Source organism: Mesoplodon mirus (genome assembly GCF_964341445.2).
Source record: "Mesoplodon mirus genome assembly, chromosome: 1".
In the NCBI taxonomy this organism is placed as follows: Eukaryota; Metazoa; Chordata; class Mammalia; order Artiodactyla; family Ziphiidae; genus Mesoplodon; species Mesoplodon mirus.
This window is the reverse complement of record NC_138976.1, coordinates 74,144,000-74,160,483: the sequence shown is the minus strand read 5'-3', so window position 1 is coordinate 74,160,483 and position 16,484 is coordinate 74,144,000. Positions and strand designations below refer to the sequence as shown.

The 16,484-nt window shown below is 42.5% G+C and overlaps 1 protein-coding gene across 12 annotated transcripts in view; it reads left to right on the top strand.

Moving 5' to 3' along the window:
- The window catches only part of SMARCA2 (SWI/SNF related BAF chromatin remodeling complex subunit ATPase 2), a 224,175-nt gene that overhangs the window by 118,579 nt on the left and 89,112 nt on the right, over positions 1–16,484 (top strand). For all 12 annotated transcript variants that reach the window (XM_082632252.1, XM_082632254.1, XM_082632253.1 and 9 more), the window contains 4 exons: positions 3,348–3,455; positions 4,297–4,383; positions 7,560–7,606; positions 9,928–10,094. In XM_082632252.1, the coding sequence (XP_082488378.1) occupies positions 3,348–3,455; positions 4,297–4,383; positions 7,560–7,606; positions 9,928–10,094 (409 nt within the window). The remainder of the gene's footprint in view (positions 1–3,347; positions 3,456–4,296; positions 4,384–7,559; positions 7,607–9,927; positions 10,095–16,484) is intronic.

Genomic DNA, 16,484 nt, shown 5'->3' with positions numbered 1-16,484 from the left:
AGTCTGCCTGCCGATGCAGGGGACGTGGGTTCGTGCCCGGGCCCGGGAAGATCCCACATGCCGCAGAGCGGCTGGGCTCATGAGCCATGGCCGCTGCACCTGCACGTCTGGAGCCTGTGCTCCGCGGCGGGAGAGGCCACAACAGTGAGAGGCCCGCGTACCGCAAAAAAAAAAAAAATTAAGCTTTATTAATTTAACATACAGATGGACACTGGTACCCGTGTGGTATGTATGCACATCAGAAAGTCAAGATACCTTGCTTAGACTGTATCGGTTATCCCAGGCAGGAGCGTGATGGGGAGCACCTCCACCTGGGGCATCAGATATCCGCTCACGCTCACAGCCTGGTTCCTGCGCCTTCTGCCTACTGGGAGCATTGCGGGTTTCCGTGTATCCAGATAAAAGGATTTTAGGATGATCTCATTTTAACTAAACTGACACCCCTGGCCCTCAGAATGAATGAAGGGCTTTAAAAGATTCTGCAAAGGATTGCAGGTTGAAAACAAGATGGATAACGTAAGCACAGATGGACGGTAGGAAAAGGGCAGACCTGCCACCTCTCCTGTTCCTAGTGTGGGTTTTCACCAGCCCCATTATAACCCAAAATTTAGATGTCATCAAATTGGCCTCTTGAAATGTAGATATAAATCAACTGCCTTTAACACTGACCCCTGTCCTAAAGGTAACTTGTGTTTTGAGACATTAATGTCCACGCGTGCATATAATTCATAGTTAAATATATGGGCATGTATTGGGAAGAGGCGCTTTAGCGTGTCTTCCTGGTAAGGAACTGCCATCAAAAAAGTTTAATGACCACTTCTTTGCGGGAAATGAAAAGGAAGATTGACTTTGGCTGATAGATATGATTGGGGAAGATCTTCCAAAGAGCCCTTGGGGAGAGTAAAATTTGTAAAGGAAGCCCTAAGACTAAGGACCCTCACCCCAGGCCTGGGGGAAAGTACAAAGACAAACAAAATAGCTTGGGCTTGTTTGGGAGGTTACAGGGAGCAAACATAAAATATAGTCGTGAAACTTAGGATGGTGATTTTTTTTTTTTTTTTTTTTTTTGCGGCACGAGAGCCTCTCACTGTTGTGGCCTCTCCCGTTGCGGAGCACAGGCTCCAGACGCGCAGGCTCAGCGGCCATGGCTCATGGGCCCAGCCGCTCCGCGGCATGTGGTATCTTCCCGGACCGGGGCACAAACCCGTGTCCCCTGCATCGGCAGGCGGACTCTCAACCACTGCGCCACCAGGGAAGCCCTAGGATGGTGATTTTGATGATGTGTATCAAACTAGCTTCTGGTACCCCCTAATGGTGCTTCGGAGGAGGGTTGCGGGAAACATCGCCTTCCTACAGCAGCCATCAGGTTCTAGGGTTGAGCTCGCTTCTCTGCTGACTTGGCCCCTCTGGGGGTGTTTGACATCCCTGTCTGCATGGCATCATCGTGCATGCCCCCTGCTTCCCAAACTCCCTCCCCTCCAGCTCTTAGCCGCAGCTAACTGACGGGAAGGAGGTTGAGGGTCCAGTCCCTCTTTCTGGTTCTTCCGTCTCCTAACGCGCTTACAAGCAAGCCTCGGCCCTCCTTTCCACATTCAGGAAAGTGTGCACAAGCTGGCTGGCAGGGAGGCCCAGGTGAAGAGGAACATCAGGGCACAACTGGGAAACCTAAAAGTCTCCGTGGTCATCCTTAGCATAGAGCTTAAGGAAGTCGAGTCTGGTTCGATCCTAACTACACCATTAAATAGCTGTATCGTTTCAACCCAGTCACTTAACCTTTCTGATGCTCAGGTTCCTTATCTATAAAACTCAAACACCACTAAATGTAACTCTCCTACAGCTCTTGTGTAGTGAAATGGGAGAAGGCACATAAATAAAGCATTTTCACACGGGGCCTGGTCCATAGAAAGAACTCAATAATGCTAGCCCTTGGTGTCATTTTTATCATTATGCTTGTTAAAAGTCTGAAGTTGTTTAACATTTCTCTACACCGTGATCAAGTATCCTGGAGAGTTAACAGCTCTTGAAAAAGTCGAAGTGCTTTAAAAACATGCAGGATCAAGTCTGTGGAACACAAAGCCTGTACTAATAGTACATCCTTATGTATTAAGCTTGGAGATGTTTTTTCCACCCTGGCCAAGAAAGTCATTAAAAACTAAAACAAGTTTGTGGCAGGTCACTTGCTTTTCTTAACTTTTCTGCAGAAGAATCCACCTTTCTCTAATCTGATTTGGTGCATCAAAACCAGTAGCAATAGGCTATTAATTGCGGTTCTGGCTGGCCTGACAGGTTCCTTCTAAAGCAACAATCGAATGAATATTCACCTTCTCTTCATCTGTGACCTCTTAGCCCTGGCCCTCAGAGCTGAAAATAACCTGATCATTTTTAATCAGTTTGTTAAACATTAGGCAGCTTGCTGATTTGCTTTTAATCACATTCTGCAGATTTCTAGGCATTAATCTGATGTTTATTATGAAAATTTCACATTTGTATTCTGGGGATTTTTTTAAGAAAGAAAAACAATAATAGGAAATAACCAAGGCAGACTGTGTGCATTAGGAGTGTGCAGAAGTATTGCAGGTGTGTATGAAACCACCAGCACATGAATTCCCTTTCACTGTTTTAAATTGGATTTTTCTGTTATTTCACAATGGAAGCGCATGCGGCCTTGCCTCTAAAGAATATGGTCCTAAAGTTGCATCCAATTGTGGATTAATTTCTCTCCTTTGCTTGTTATCCTCACTAGGGTAGTATCCTTTCATCCTTCAAAGCAGAGGGTAATTACATATAGTCAACCTAGGGCTCTTATGAATCTCCTTTTCAGATCAGTATTGGGGGTAGCCACCTAGGACCATTTAAAAATATTTTCCAAACAAAATGAGAGGTTATTGGCCAAGCACTGTTTTTCCTAATACTGTTCTGTTCATAGGAAAGGAGGTATAGGTGGGAAGCAGAGGAAATACTATTAAAAAAAAGAAAAGAAAATACTCTGTGTGGAACATCTTTGAATTTGAACAGTTTGCCAGCCTCTCTCTCTCTCTCTCTCTCTCTCTCTCTCTCTCAAATATGGAACAAGTCAAGAAATTTCCAAAAACATGACCCTAGTGTCAATGGTCAATGACATACAGCCTTTTGAAGGTCCCTACTGTATAATGGTACCTTTAGTAGTGACGACTGTGGTCCTCTCCATCACTACCACCACCCCACCCCACCTCCTCCATGAATCCAAGAGTGGGGGAAGAGAGATACCTTTGTGGTTCCAGGAGTGCCACCAACAGCCATGTCTCAACAATCTTCTTAGAACAGGCACCTTCTCTCTCCTGCTCTACTTACTGTTCTTTTTTCCCCAGGTTGAATATGTGATCAAGTGTGACATGTCAGCTCTGCAGAAGATTCTGTATCGCCATATGCAAGCCAAAGGGATCCTCCTCACAGACGGTTCGGAGAAAGATAAGAAGGTATGTTGGGGAAGATGTTACAACTCAAGGTGCTGTCATGTATCGTCTTGGGGCTGTGACACTGGATACTCCTAGGAAACATCCCTGCTAATGCTGATTTGTTGAAGCAAATTACTGGGCTTTTTTTGGAGCTATTGTTGCCGCCAAAGAAAATCTCTTAGCCTCTTACCTGCAAACTGCATAGGAGCAGTCAGAAACAAACACCATCTTGGTGTTCATATCACCAAAATAGTTAGCTATGCTCATGTCAGTTCTGCACGGAATATATCTGCCTAAGGGTGTGGTGGCATTATAGAAGGTTTCACAATCCAGTTTCATTTCCTGGGCATCTGTTCCATGCTTCTAAGGAATAGACAGCTGTGAATCCTAGTGAATAGACAGTTACTTCTCAAAGCCATCCACGGGGCATAATTCCCTCCTCTAGGATAAGTTAGTCACAAGGAAGATGTTATATCTAATTCAGAAACAACTATGTAATAGTAACAGGAACTTTGGGCCACAAGCGGTGTAGGTTACTGAGAAGACCTATGGTCCTTTGCTGTTTCTATAGAAGCCTATTTTTTTTTTTTTTGTGGTACGCGGGCCTCTCACTGCCATGGCCTCTCCCGTTGCGGAGCACAGGCTCCGGATGCACAGGCTCAGCGGCCATGGCTCACGGGCCCAGCCGCTCCGCGGCATGTGGGATCTTCCCAGACCGGGGCACGAACCCGCGTCCCCTGCATCAGCAGGCGGACTCTCAACCACTGCGCCACCAGGGAAGCCCAAGCCTATTTTTTTTTTAATGGGAAATACCTGATCAATTAATAACTTCTATTTTCACTCTTCTCTACTCTTTTCTTAGGGAAAAGGAGGCGCTAAGACACTTATGAACACTATCATGCAGTTGAGAAAAATCTGCAATCACCCATATATGTTTCAGCACATTGAGGTAAGTCTACGTTCTCTGTCGTGACCCTGATCCTTCCTGTGCTATTCCTACTAATACTACACAGACAATTTTTTTAATAAAAAATAAAAGAGGGTTAAAACGCCTGGAAGTTGAAACAACACGGTCTGATAGCTTGAAGAGCAGAATTAACAAACGTGAATTTTCTGGTTATGGATTCTTATTGGCACCAGACCCTTGAGCATCTGGAATTTTATAACCAGGAGTTTCAAGTAGTGAGAAAATGCTGTAAGCTATGGCTCATTACGTGGGTTTGGGTAGGTGCTGTGAATTGCCTTGTTCTAGTGGGAGCTCTGAAATGGAAGATAATGATAAATACCTCCAGCTTCCTCAGAAGGATTCTGTGAAAAAATATTAAAATAATGTATTTATACTCATTGAACAGAAAGATGTTCTCTGTAAAAGTCACTGACTTTTTACTCTGTTACTTAGATTTGTATTTTTTCCTTTCTGGCCTCTTGCATGACAGTGTAGATACAGGCTTTTATCCTGAGGCTCTGGTCTCTAGGAAGCTATTTTTAGGGGAGAGGACATATTCTGCCCTGTTCGCTACATGTGAATGAGTTTCCTAAATTGACAGTTTCACCCCAGTAGGAGCCATTGACTTGAGCAGGAAGGAAAAGGAGCCACAATTGTAGCCTCCACTTTTCAATGTGGCCGCAGATGCATATGGTCCTGGCGGCAATTATTTGCCAGGGCACTGCTTACTTTCCACTACAGATGAGCAGGAGGCATGGGGCAAGTCACTGCAGGCTCCGTGTCGGCACCAGCTTATTAACAAATAAATAGAAGGTTCTAGGAATTTAACTTTCAGGAGCATATTCCTGGAAATGAGACTGAAATATTCTTGACTTTGAAGATTATTTTTTTCTTCCTTGTTTTTGGTAATTGCGCTTGTTAGGTGGCAGTATATATTGCACCTCTGTCCCTGTCCTGGAGTCCTATCCCACCTGTGGTGGGAAGTTAGAAAAACTCCTGACACTGTTGTTGCCTTAGGGACAGGCAACCCTTCCTTTATAGAGTAAAAAGCCCTCGATATAAGTAAAATGACAACAGCAACAACAGTAAAAGGAAGGAAGGAAGAAAAGAAAGAAGGAAGAAAGGGAGGGAGGGAGGGAGGGGGAAGGTCCCATCAACAAGCCTATTTAGATGCATAGTAGGAGAATCCACTGTGTGGTAATAAGTCTATACCCCAGGTCACTTTTAACTGTGACTTGGTGTAAGTCACTCATAGCTACTTGACTTGTCATCAGATGGTAACAGATTATAGGACTGGCAGGAGGATAAACTTTAAAAAAAATAGCATATGAAGTGTCTGGTAAACCACTAATGTGATAAATGGGCTGTAAGGTATCCATGAGTTAGTCACCATCTTATTTTTCCTAAAAATAATTTTAAGATATTTACTGTGTAAAAGTATAGAGGAGTTTGAGGACTTAGAAATTATGAAAATTAGATGTCAATCTGAACTTCATTTTGGTTATCGTACCAAAATGAACCTTTGAGACACACTGGGCCATGTCAGGAAGGGAGAGGATGTCAAGCTTCTGTCTGGAGCACCTGGGGAGGGGAGTGGGGGGCAATCAAAGAAGCTAAGTCTAAGTAACATGTCCTCCTTTGCCTGCACATTGACATGTTAAGTAGCAGTCAGTAGAAAGACAGACTTTGATTTGCAGTTTTTTTAATGTAAAAAACTTTCAGTGGGCTTCCCTGGTGGCGCAGTGGTTGAGAGTCTGCCTGCCGATGCAGGGGACACGGGTTCGTGCCCCAGTCCGGGAAGATCCCACGTGCCGCGGAGCGGCTGGGCCCGTGGGCCATGACCACTGAGCCTGCGCATCTGGAGCCTGTGCTCCGCAACAGGAGAGGCCACAACAGTGAGAGGCCCGCGTACTGCAAAAAAAAAAAAAAAATTTCAGGAGCCCATTCCTGGAAATGAGACCCACAGTTATTTACAAAGGTATCACAGTTGTGAACCAGAGATGGTGTGTGCATTTTGCTTTTGTCTTCATTTTGTTTGCTTACACACCCTTTGTTCATACTACTTCATACTAGAAACCTGGTCTCTGGATTGGGCTCACTGCCTCCCTGGGGATCTTCAAGCCAGAGAAATGAAAGCAGTGTTTTTAAAATGCTGCTGTTACCTGACTTTATCACCATCTATCAACACATACCATCTGAGAGACGGATGAGGCCTAAATCTCTAGTCAGGAGTGGCACCTGTAGAGATGAAAGGGTAGGCTTGGAGTCAAGGTAGGGTTTTTAGCTGAGGCCCATTGGCGTTAACTTTGCCGGCAGGGCAGCATCCAGAGGGGCTGAGCCTACCATAAATGATTATGTATGGGAGCAAAGCCCAAAGGGAAGATCTGGTCCCCTTGGAGGAAAGCTTCAGTGAGCTGGGAAGGAAGGGGAGCAGAGAAGGGAGACAGCTGCTGGTTGATGTGAAGGTGTGACGTGCTCTCCTCCCCACAGATGGTCTCCCTTCCCACAAAGAAGGAATGCGAAAATCACATGGAGAGCAGCAACTTATTTCTTCCACAGAGTCAGTGAGGAGGGAATTCTGTAATTAAGTTCTGTGTTTTAAAAGTGGAAGCTGGTCACCTGAGGGGTGGTATATGTTTAGAGCCTTATTTATAATACAGAAAAACACAGTATGGAAGGGATGTTAGGATTCCACCAAACTAAGGTTTACAGTATGTAGTACATAAATAATCATTACTTTTACTGTTAAATATTTCCAACAGTGTATTTATGTGTATATATTAATCTTGATTTGCTTGTAGGAAGCTCCTCCTCTAGTCTAGACTCTAAGCTCCTTGGGGTAGCTACTTCATTTTTTTCCAGATTCCCAGTACCTGCCTACCACAGCCCTGGGCCAGTCAACACTTAATCACTGTTTGATGAGTGAACTAGCCCTGTCATCTCAGTATGAGAGTCTAGAGACTTGCAGACTTACGGGATATATTTCTGGCAGAACTATAGTCTGAATTCCAAGACTTTGGGTTTCTGGTTCATTGTATAACGAGTGTTTTCTTACTTATTCATTATTTTATTTAACTGTGCTCTAGAAATAGATAGGATAACCTCACTAATAGGATAATCATTAAGTTAATAATTACAGATCCGTTTTTTAGAATCATTTTCTTCTCTCTCTTTTAAAGGAATCCTTTGCTGAACACCTGGGCTATTCAAATGGGGTCATCAATGGGTAAATCTTAATTTTTTTTTCTTCCAAAACATAGTTTGTTGGTCCTCCCTAACTTTTCTCTCTGAAGTGTTTCCTATCACACAAATACATACTGCCAGCCTCCTCAGCCCTCCTCTCTCCTCAGCAGAGGGTACAGAAGTTGTTAACCAAAATGATATCAGCATTCCCTTTTACTTTACTGGCATGAATTACTACATGCCTTGAGCAAGTGGCTATTCAAAGGACATAGATCTCCTTTAATAGACTTAACAGTGCCCTAGTGTTCTAAAAACGTTGTCAGAGCTTCAAAGGGTTCTTATAACCAATAGTGTAGCTTGAGCTCAAAGCAAATTTACCATACGAAGTCTCAAGTCGATATTTAACATGAACGTGTATGAGAGGAAAATGTCTCATCTGCTATGCATATATACACCTTGACAGTAATTTGTTAGCCTATGGTCTGTATAAGAATAATTTTTCATTCGCAGTGGACATTGAAGAGATGCATGCCTGCAACACAACAAAACAGAATGTTGCATTAATAGAAAGTCTCTGTTTTGCTTGTGTGGTACCAGGGAAATTTTTATTATTAGGATAAAGGGGTCAATTCTTGGATCCCAAGTGCAGTCTGTGTTGCTGGACTAAGATCCAGGAATTGGAAGCCATCCAAACCAATGCCACCAGGCTCTCCTTTATCTTTCCTTTTCTCCTTTTCTCCTTTTCTCCTTTTCTCTTGGTCCTTTGTTCACTCCTGGTGCCATCAGGTTGGCCAGGGTTGCATATTGAAAACATGGCCTCAGGGGGTGTTTGGAGGACAGTCTCAGAGTAGGGGATGGATGTTGGGAAGACTTACACTTGAAAATGTCTGTTCTATGTGTCATAAAATCAACTACCAATGATACATTTCAGTATTATAGACTAGACTGCACATGCACTGGGGAGTTTTCCCACCAACATCACCCCTACAACTAAGTTTTAATAATATGACACATCCCTGTTGATAAAGAGGAGAGTGGTTTCTTGTGGAGGAGAAAAACTCTACTTTAACTCACTAACATTCTTCTCTATCTGACAGCACTCTATCATCGTATTTTTAATGTGAATTTCTATGTAAGCCAGGATTGTGTCCCCTCCCCAATCCATTCTTCACAGTGTACATGGTGATCTTTTAAAAAGATGTCATATCTCGTCACCCCCCTGTTTAAAACCCATCATTGGCTTTCTGTTGCACTTAAAACTAAAACTAATAGAGCCCTACAGAATCTGTCCCCCCTCCCACCCTCTTCATCTCTGCTCTCATCTCCCAGCATCCCCCTCTGCCCCCCGACTTAAGCTTAAGCCACACACACCATTTTTTCAATTCTTTAGACTCACCAGGCTCTTTTACTCCTCAGGGCCTTTGCACATACTCTTTCCGCTTCCGGGAATCTCCTCCTCTCCACTCCTAAGCCCACCTTTTTCACCTGGCTGCCTTTTGCTCTTTATTTCAGGTTTTAGCTAAACTGTTAGCTCTTTAGCGGGTCACCTTTGATGCTCTAAACCAGTGGCTGCCAAATTCTTTTCTGCAAAGGGCCAAATCTCAAATGTTTGCACCTTTGCTGGCCAAAATGTCTCTGTTGCACCTGCTCAGCTTTGCCATGGTAGCTTGAAAGCACTCCATAGGCAAACAGAAATGAGTGAGCCTGGCTGTGTTCCAATAAAACTTTATTTACAAAAACAGACAGCAGTCCAGGGGCTGATGTTTGTCCAAGCACTGCTCTAATGTAAAGAAGATATCACATGTTGCTATGAGCGCTCATAGCAACTTGCTATTTTTCTTTTTAGGACTTATCAGAAGTTGTTAATTACCCATTTGGAAGGCAGGGATTCTATTTTGCTTATACACATGCCCAGCAGTATGCTTGGCACATAGTAGGTGCTCACTAAGTATTTCAATGAATCTTAAGTGCCCTAAATTAGTAATTTTATGTACTTAATAAGTAGGGATTTAAGGAAATGACAACATACACATATATGCGTGTGTAGGAAAGACAGAGGGAGAGAGAGTTGAGAGAGTCAAAGTATTAGGTTTCCTTTTCTTTCTAGAAACTGTCATCATACCTATAGTATATAATATACTTTTTATGGGTTTTCTAGAAATATATTTTATTTTTTCCATGCAGTAGTCTCAGTTGCTTTGGAGTGGATACTCATTCCCTCATTCATTCATCCATTCATTCATTCTGTAGTTATTTACTAAATGTTTACTATGCACAAGGCACTATATGAAAAGCAAAGCTCTACTGGATCCTTCAAGAAGACAGCAGTAATACTGTCTTCTTGTTTTGCATTTTTGGGTTCAGGGCTGAGCTGTATCGGGCCTCAGGAAAGTTTGAGCTACTTGATCGTATTCTGCCAAAATTGAGAGCGACTAATCACCGCGTGCTGCTTTTCTGCCAGATGACGTCTCTCATGACCATCATGGAGGATTACTTTGCTTTTCGGAACTTCCTTTACCTGCGCCTTGATGGTAAGCGTGTAAGGAATGAGGCTCTGAAGCCACACAGCCCAGAGTGCAGGGATAATGAGCACTCAGATCCAATTCCCATCTCAGCCAAAAGGAGGGGTAAAATTCTTGAAGAATTAACTAGCAGGGTGGGGTGCAGCTTCTCTAGACAGCAGTCTTTATATCCTCCAGCTTAAAATAAGCTGAAATTATTTGTGCTGCTGTTTATCCCACATCCAAACCAATACAAATGGACTTAGAATCACTTATAAGTACCACAATTAAAATAAACCAAACTAAACTAAAATTTAAACACTCTCCTTGTCTGTTACCTGTGCACCATACAGAATATTTTGATAAGCCTTTAGCTTTCTCTGTGAAGGCATACTTTAAGGGGATAAAGGCTATGACTCCTTTCTTCAGTGACACTGTTGTAGTTCATTTAAGATTATATCTATCGTTAAAGCTTCTCTCTTTTTCTAAATAGAACATATCTACATGCTACGTTAAGAGATAGGGCTTCACTGTTTCCTGGATTTTACAAACTATGTAGAATATTGGCCTGATTTTAAGAGTGAAATTTAAATACCACGTCCTTAAAAAATTAGTCAGAAAATATGAATGGAAGAAAGTACGAATTTAGTGATACTTCCTAAATTGCTATATGATTTGGGTGGCAGCTCTAGCATTTCAGAGATTAAAGATATCAAAATTTTCATACTATGGCAGGGAGTAACATTTTCAAAGAGTAGTAAGTAGGGATAGGAGCTGATTTACAGCCAGGCTGGTGTTGAATTCCTGCATGGTGTTACTAATACCAACTTTTATCCAATGCAATATTCAAGTTATTGTCAAATGGGAAATTTAAAGTTTATGTTCCATTAAAAGGTGTTGTTTTATTTTCAGTCCAACATTTTCTCCCCCTTTTGTCATGAATTAGGTATAACTGGATATTTACCAACCTCGGACCTGCCATATGTTCTCTTACTTGAGGGTTTTTTTGTTTTGTTTTTTTTGGGGTTTTTTTGTTTTTTTGCGGTACATGGGGGTCTCACTGCTGTGGCCTCTCCCGTTGCGGAGCACAGGCTCTGGACACGCAGGCTCAGCGGCCATGGCTTACGGGCCTAGCCACTCCGTGGCATGTGGGATCTTCCCGGACCTGGGCACGAACCCGTGTCCCCTGCATTGGCAGGTGGACTCTCAACCACTGCGCCACCAGGGAAGCCCTCTTACTTAAGTTTTTAAGTGAATTCTCTATATGGTGTACCTCTTAGGGCCTTTTTAACTTTTAAATTAATTATACCTCTGACAGACTTGATTTTTTTAAAGTCTTTTTGCCTCTCCTCCTTAAAGTCACTGAAAACAGAAGAATGGTTAAGTCAATGTTAATTCTAAATTCATGACACAGTTACATCAACCACAGTCTGTCTTTTGGCAAATCTGCCTTGTGTCTCATCTTCTGACCTGATGCATTGGTTCCTCCCTCTCTGTGAGGGGTAAGTTCAGCCTTCCGTCAGCATTCTTCCTTTGAAAGGCAAGCCCTCCTTCACTGCTGCTTGAGTGAGGGGGGCAGCAGCCAGCTCTATTTTCCCTGGATGTACAGCCCCCCACAGGTGTCCTGTAGAACTGTTGTTCACTACTCTGTGGCATTTCGTTTGGAATCTCAGCTCTCTTGGGACTGTGACCTTGGAATGTTCGAGTCTGGGAAACTGGCAAGAAGTGATTTCCTTGAAACAAATCCCTCTAATGTGTTCTTGCCAGCTTGAGAGAGTGTCTATTTTTATTTAATTTTTTAAAATGTTTTGGCTGCGTTGAGTCTCCATTGCTGTGCGCGGGCTTCCTGTAGTTGCGGTGAGCGGGGACTACTCTTCGTTGCGGTGCACGGGCTTCTCATTGCGGTGGCTTCTCTTGTTGCCGAGCTCGGACTCTAGGCGCCTGGGCTTCAGTAGTTGTGGTTCGTGGGCTCTAGAGCGCAGGCTCAGTAGTTGTGGCACACGGGCTTAGTTGCTCCGAGGCATGTGGGATCTTCCCGGAGCAGGGCTCGACCCCGTGTCCCCTGCATTGGCAGGCGGATTCTTAACCACTGTGCCACCAGGGAAGTCCCAAGAGAGTATCTTTAATATTCTGTTGGTTGCTGTCCTTATTGTTATTAATCATAATAGTCATAAAAGCTAATGTTTATGGAAGACCTACTACATGTGGGATGCCAGGCTAAGCACTTCATATGCATTATTAATTTAATTTTCTCAACAAACAAGCTTCTGTTATCCCCTTCTTACCAGGTACGAATATGATCCCATTTAACAGATGCGAAAACAGAGGTTTAGAGAGATGAGTTAACTTGCCATAGGTTACACATGAAGCAAATGGTGAAATCAAGTTTAACTTAGATGTCTCTGATTCAAAATTCGTTTAGAATCAGTTTTAGCAAATCCAGCAAGATTTATTCCATCTCTGAAAATGTTGCTTTCCTAGAGACATTTGAAGACTGATTTTGAACTGAATTCAAAAACTGTAAGTTGGTTGATTGAAAATGACCAGGCCATTTCAAGAGAATGTGCTACTCACTGATCCTACCATCAAAGGCCTTACCGTTAGGTTGGAGGAGGCAAGTAAGCAAGTTCCATTAAGTGTAACAGATGTCATTGAGAAGGCTGCATGGGCTTCTACCTGGAAGAAACAGCAGCCATTTGTTGTGAGGTTGGAGAGAATTGATGGCAAACAGTCGACATACACATGGATAAATTGGTACACACACTGCCAGCTGTACCACCCTCTGACTACACCCCCTTAACCCAGTTGTTAAAATGACTTCAGATTTTCATTGCTGAATTTGATGTCCCAGATTTTTGACCTCAGGGGAAAAAAAATTTGACGACAGTTAAGTAGATTTTTTTTCTGCAGAGATTATGGTTGCATGAATAGATTTAACTACGATTCCATTATAGTCTTTGTTTTCACTGGAAATGATTTTTGAGTGAGAGCAAGTGATGAAGTTACATCCCAGAAGACAACATTTTCCAAAAGCAGCTGAAACTAAGTTAAAGTGAGTAATCATGAAAGCCAGGCAGTGTGTTCCTTCTGGCAAAATCTGCAGTTTTCATCACAGTTGCCCTTATTATTAATTGTATGCTTGGTTATGTTCTACATTAAAGCCTATAAGAACGTGGACTTGATACACTTTAAATCCTGTACCCACCTACAAACAGCATTTCTTTGGCTGGGGCTAAACCCTGACACGGTAGTTTGACTCTCCTTGAGCAGTGTCCCAACGATTGCTGATGAACAGCAGAGATCTTGGCTTGGAGAACCTTTGACTAATGGAAATGGTAACCCAGCAAACGCTGAACCTTGTAATAAGAAATGCCATAGCTTTGCATGAAAAGTGATTCAATCCTATTTTTTCCTGGCTTTATAATTTGTCAAGTTCCAAGCTACATATACAATTTTAATACACACCAGATAATATGGTCCATCTGTTTGCTTGAGGTGTCTGGCATAGGGCCTAAAAACTCTTTTGACCAGATAATTTTGATATCCCTTTTGTTTTTCAGTGCTTTGTTTTTCATTTAGGGTTATTTCATCCCAAGTAGGCATATGCACTAATTAGTTTTATTTATATCTTAATGCATGTAATTGTTAACTGATTATTTTTCAGTTCAGTGGATCAAAAGTGAACTTCTACCCTCATAGTATATAGATGCTCAGTTTCTGTACCCTGATGTCAGAAAATAGATACAGTTGGTCCCTCATCCCTCAGTATCCAAGGTGGGGACTTGGTTCCAGGAACCCCACAAATACCAGAATCTGCAGATGCTCAAGCCCCTGATATAAAACAGTGTAGTGGGACTTCTCCGGCGGTCCCGTAATTAAGGCTCTGCCTTCCAATGCAGGGGGCGCAGGTTTGATCCCTGGTCGGGGAACTAAGATTCCACGTGCCATGCAGTATGGCCAAAAATTAAAAAAACAAACAAACAAACAAGCAAAAAAAACAGTGTAGTATTTGCATATAATCAATCTATGCACACCCTCCCATATACTTGTTTTGTTTTTTGTTTTTTTTTTTTTTTTGCGGTACGTGGGCCTCTCACTGCTGTGGCCTCTCCTGTTGCGGAGCACAGGCTCCGGATGCGCAGGCCCAGTGTCCATGGCTCATGGGCCCAGCCGCTCCGCGGCATGTGGGATCTTCCCGGACCGGGGCACGGACCCGTGTCCCCTGCATCGGCAGGCAGACTCCCAACCACTGCGCCACCAGGGAAGCCCCCTTCCCATATACTTTAAATCATCTCTAGATTACTTATGATGCCTAATACAATGTAAAGGCTATGTAAATAGTTGCTGGTGCTTGGCAAATTCAAATTATGCTTTTTTGGAACTTTCTGGAATTCTGAATTTGGAATTTGGAGTACTTTTGATTCAAATTTTTTTAATTTGGAATACTTTTGATCCACTGTTGGTTGAATCCCTGGATGATGCACAATCCATAGGTACAAAGGGACGACTATACCATTATCTCTGGGAACTCCTTCTTTCCCCATTTTGGAAGTGTTTGCTTTTTTTTTGTTTGTTTCTTTGGCTTTTCCTTCACTTTAAGGCAGAGGGTAAATATGTGAACCAGTCATCTATGTGAGTAATTTTTTTAAAAAATCATTGCACCTGGGCATATGATGTAGCAAAATGGTTTCATGATAGACCAGACGCGTCTTCCATTAGCATCATGAACAGAGATAGTTCATCGTGATCTCAGAAAGCCAATTCTGAAAATAAGAGAAAAAAGGGCACCATGTGTTTGAAACCTCATTTAACAAAACACATTTCATGTTCCTCCCCCCAAATCTAAATTCTTACAATTCATCATTGCAGGATTTGACCAGGTTGCAAAACTTGAAATCTGATTTGGAAAGTAGAATGAGCTCTAAAGAACATTGCTTCATTGAATGGGGACTCCCAAAGCCCCTTGTTTCTAATCCCCGTTTGCTGTATTCAGGAATGTTCTTTTTCCCTCCTCAGGAGGGTACTTACTATTTTTATTAATATGAAAAACAGATCTCCCCATGTTTGGGAACTTGAACCTCCACAGTAACTCGATTCCATTAGCTGGAGTCACTTAGGTGTTTTAATCCTCTGAAATAAATTGCCAGTATATTTTCATCGTTAAAAAAAGAACACCATGTAGAAATAATATTTGTACAGCAGGTGGTTAGGGACTATCATGTAACATACATATACATGTCCCAACAGCCTAAGACCTTTTTCAGAACTCTGCAGCTACACTTTTCTGGTGAAATATATTCAGATGGAATATGGTAGGTTTTTTTTCCTTTCCACAATGCAGTTCATGAAATGGCCAGGTAAATACATTACAAATACATTGTATGTGATTGAGGGGCTGATTTGGGATGCAAGTCTGGGTACTTGGTGCCCTAAAAGTGAGTATCATTCTCTGGGGTTCCATACTCTCTGCTTATTCACTATTTTGGAGACTCATCAGACACCATGGGGTGAGCCATTGCCAGGTGTATTACATGCTGCTTTGTATGGTTATAGTTTATAACTCAGCAGAGCAGAATGTCAACATGAGAAACCAACTGAGAGATTCCTTTTTTTTTTTTTTTTGAGTTATTTTGGCTTCAAGTCTTGCTAACAAGGATAAAAATATTCCATTCACATTTTATGTTTTTACCAGCCGGATCATGCTCAGTAGCCATCTGAATGGTAAAATATAGTAGAAATAGATTTACTTTTGTTTCTGTTCTCTTGGGCATGAACAAGTCCTCACTCTAAAGCCTATTGGCAAAGTAGTTTCAAGCCATTATAATCAATCTTTTAGGCATGTGTGTGTGTGTGTGTTAAATTATTTGGTGTTCTCAAGCATAAAAATAAATTCAGAGGGGGCTTCCCTGGTGGCGTGGTGGTTGAGGGTCCGCCTGCCGATGCAGGGGACACGGGTTCGTGCCCTGGTCTGGGAGGATCCCACATGCCGCGGAGCGGCTGGGCCCGTGAGCCATGGCCGCTGAGCCTGCGCGTCTGGAGCCTGTGCTCCGCAGCGGGAGAGGCCACAGCAGTCAGACGCCCGCGTACCACAAAAAAAAAAAAATTCAGAAAATGTTTCCACCAAGTTTTAGGTTAACATAAGAATGTTATAGGATATGTAAGTTTCACAGATGCCCAGTCAGAATGTTTAAACTCTTTTCAACATTTTAGAACAATGAGTAGTAGACAGAGTATTCCTTCTTAATTAGAGAAAAGTCTCTTACTATCTCTTTTTTTTTTTTTTTTTTAATTGCAAGATGTTCAAAGTTCCTTTCAAAAGGGCAAAAACCTTAGGGGATTTCCTCACCAATACTAAGAGGAGTCTGAGTCTGTTTCTCAAGGAAGTAGGCCTTTTTGTCTAGCTCTGTGACATTTTCAGAC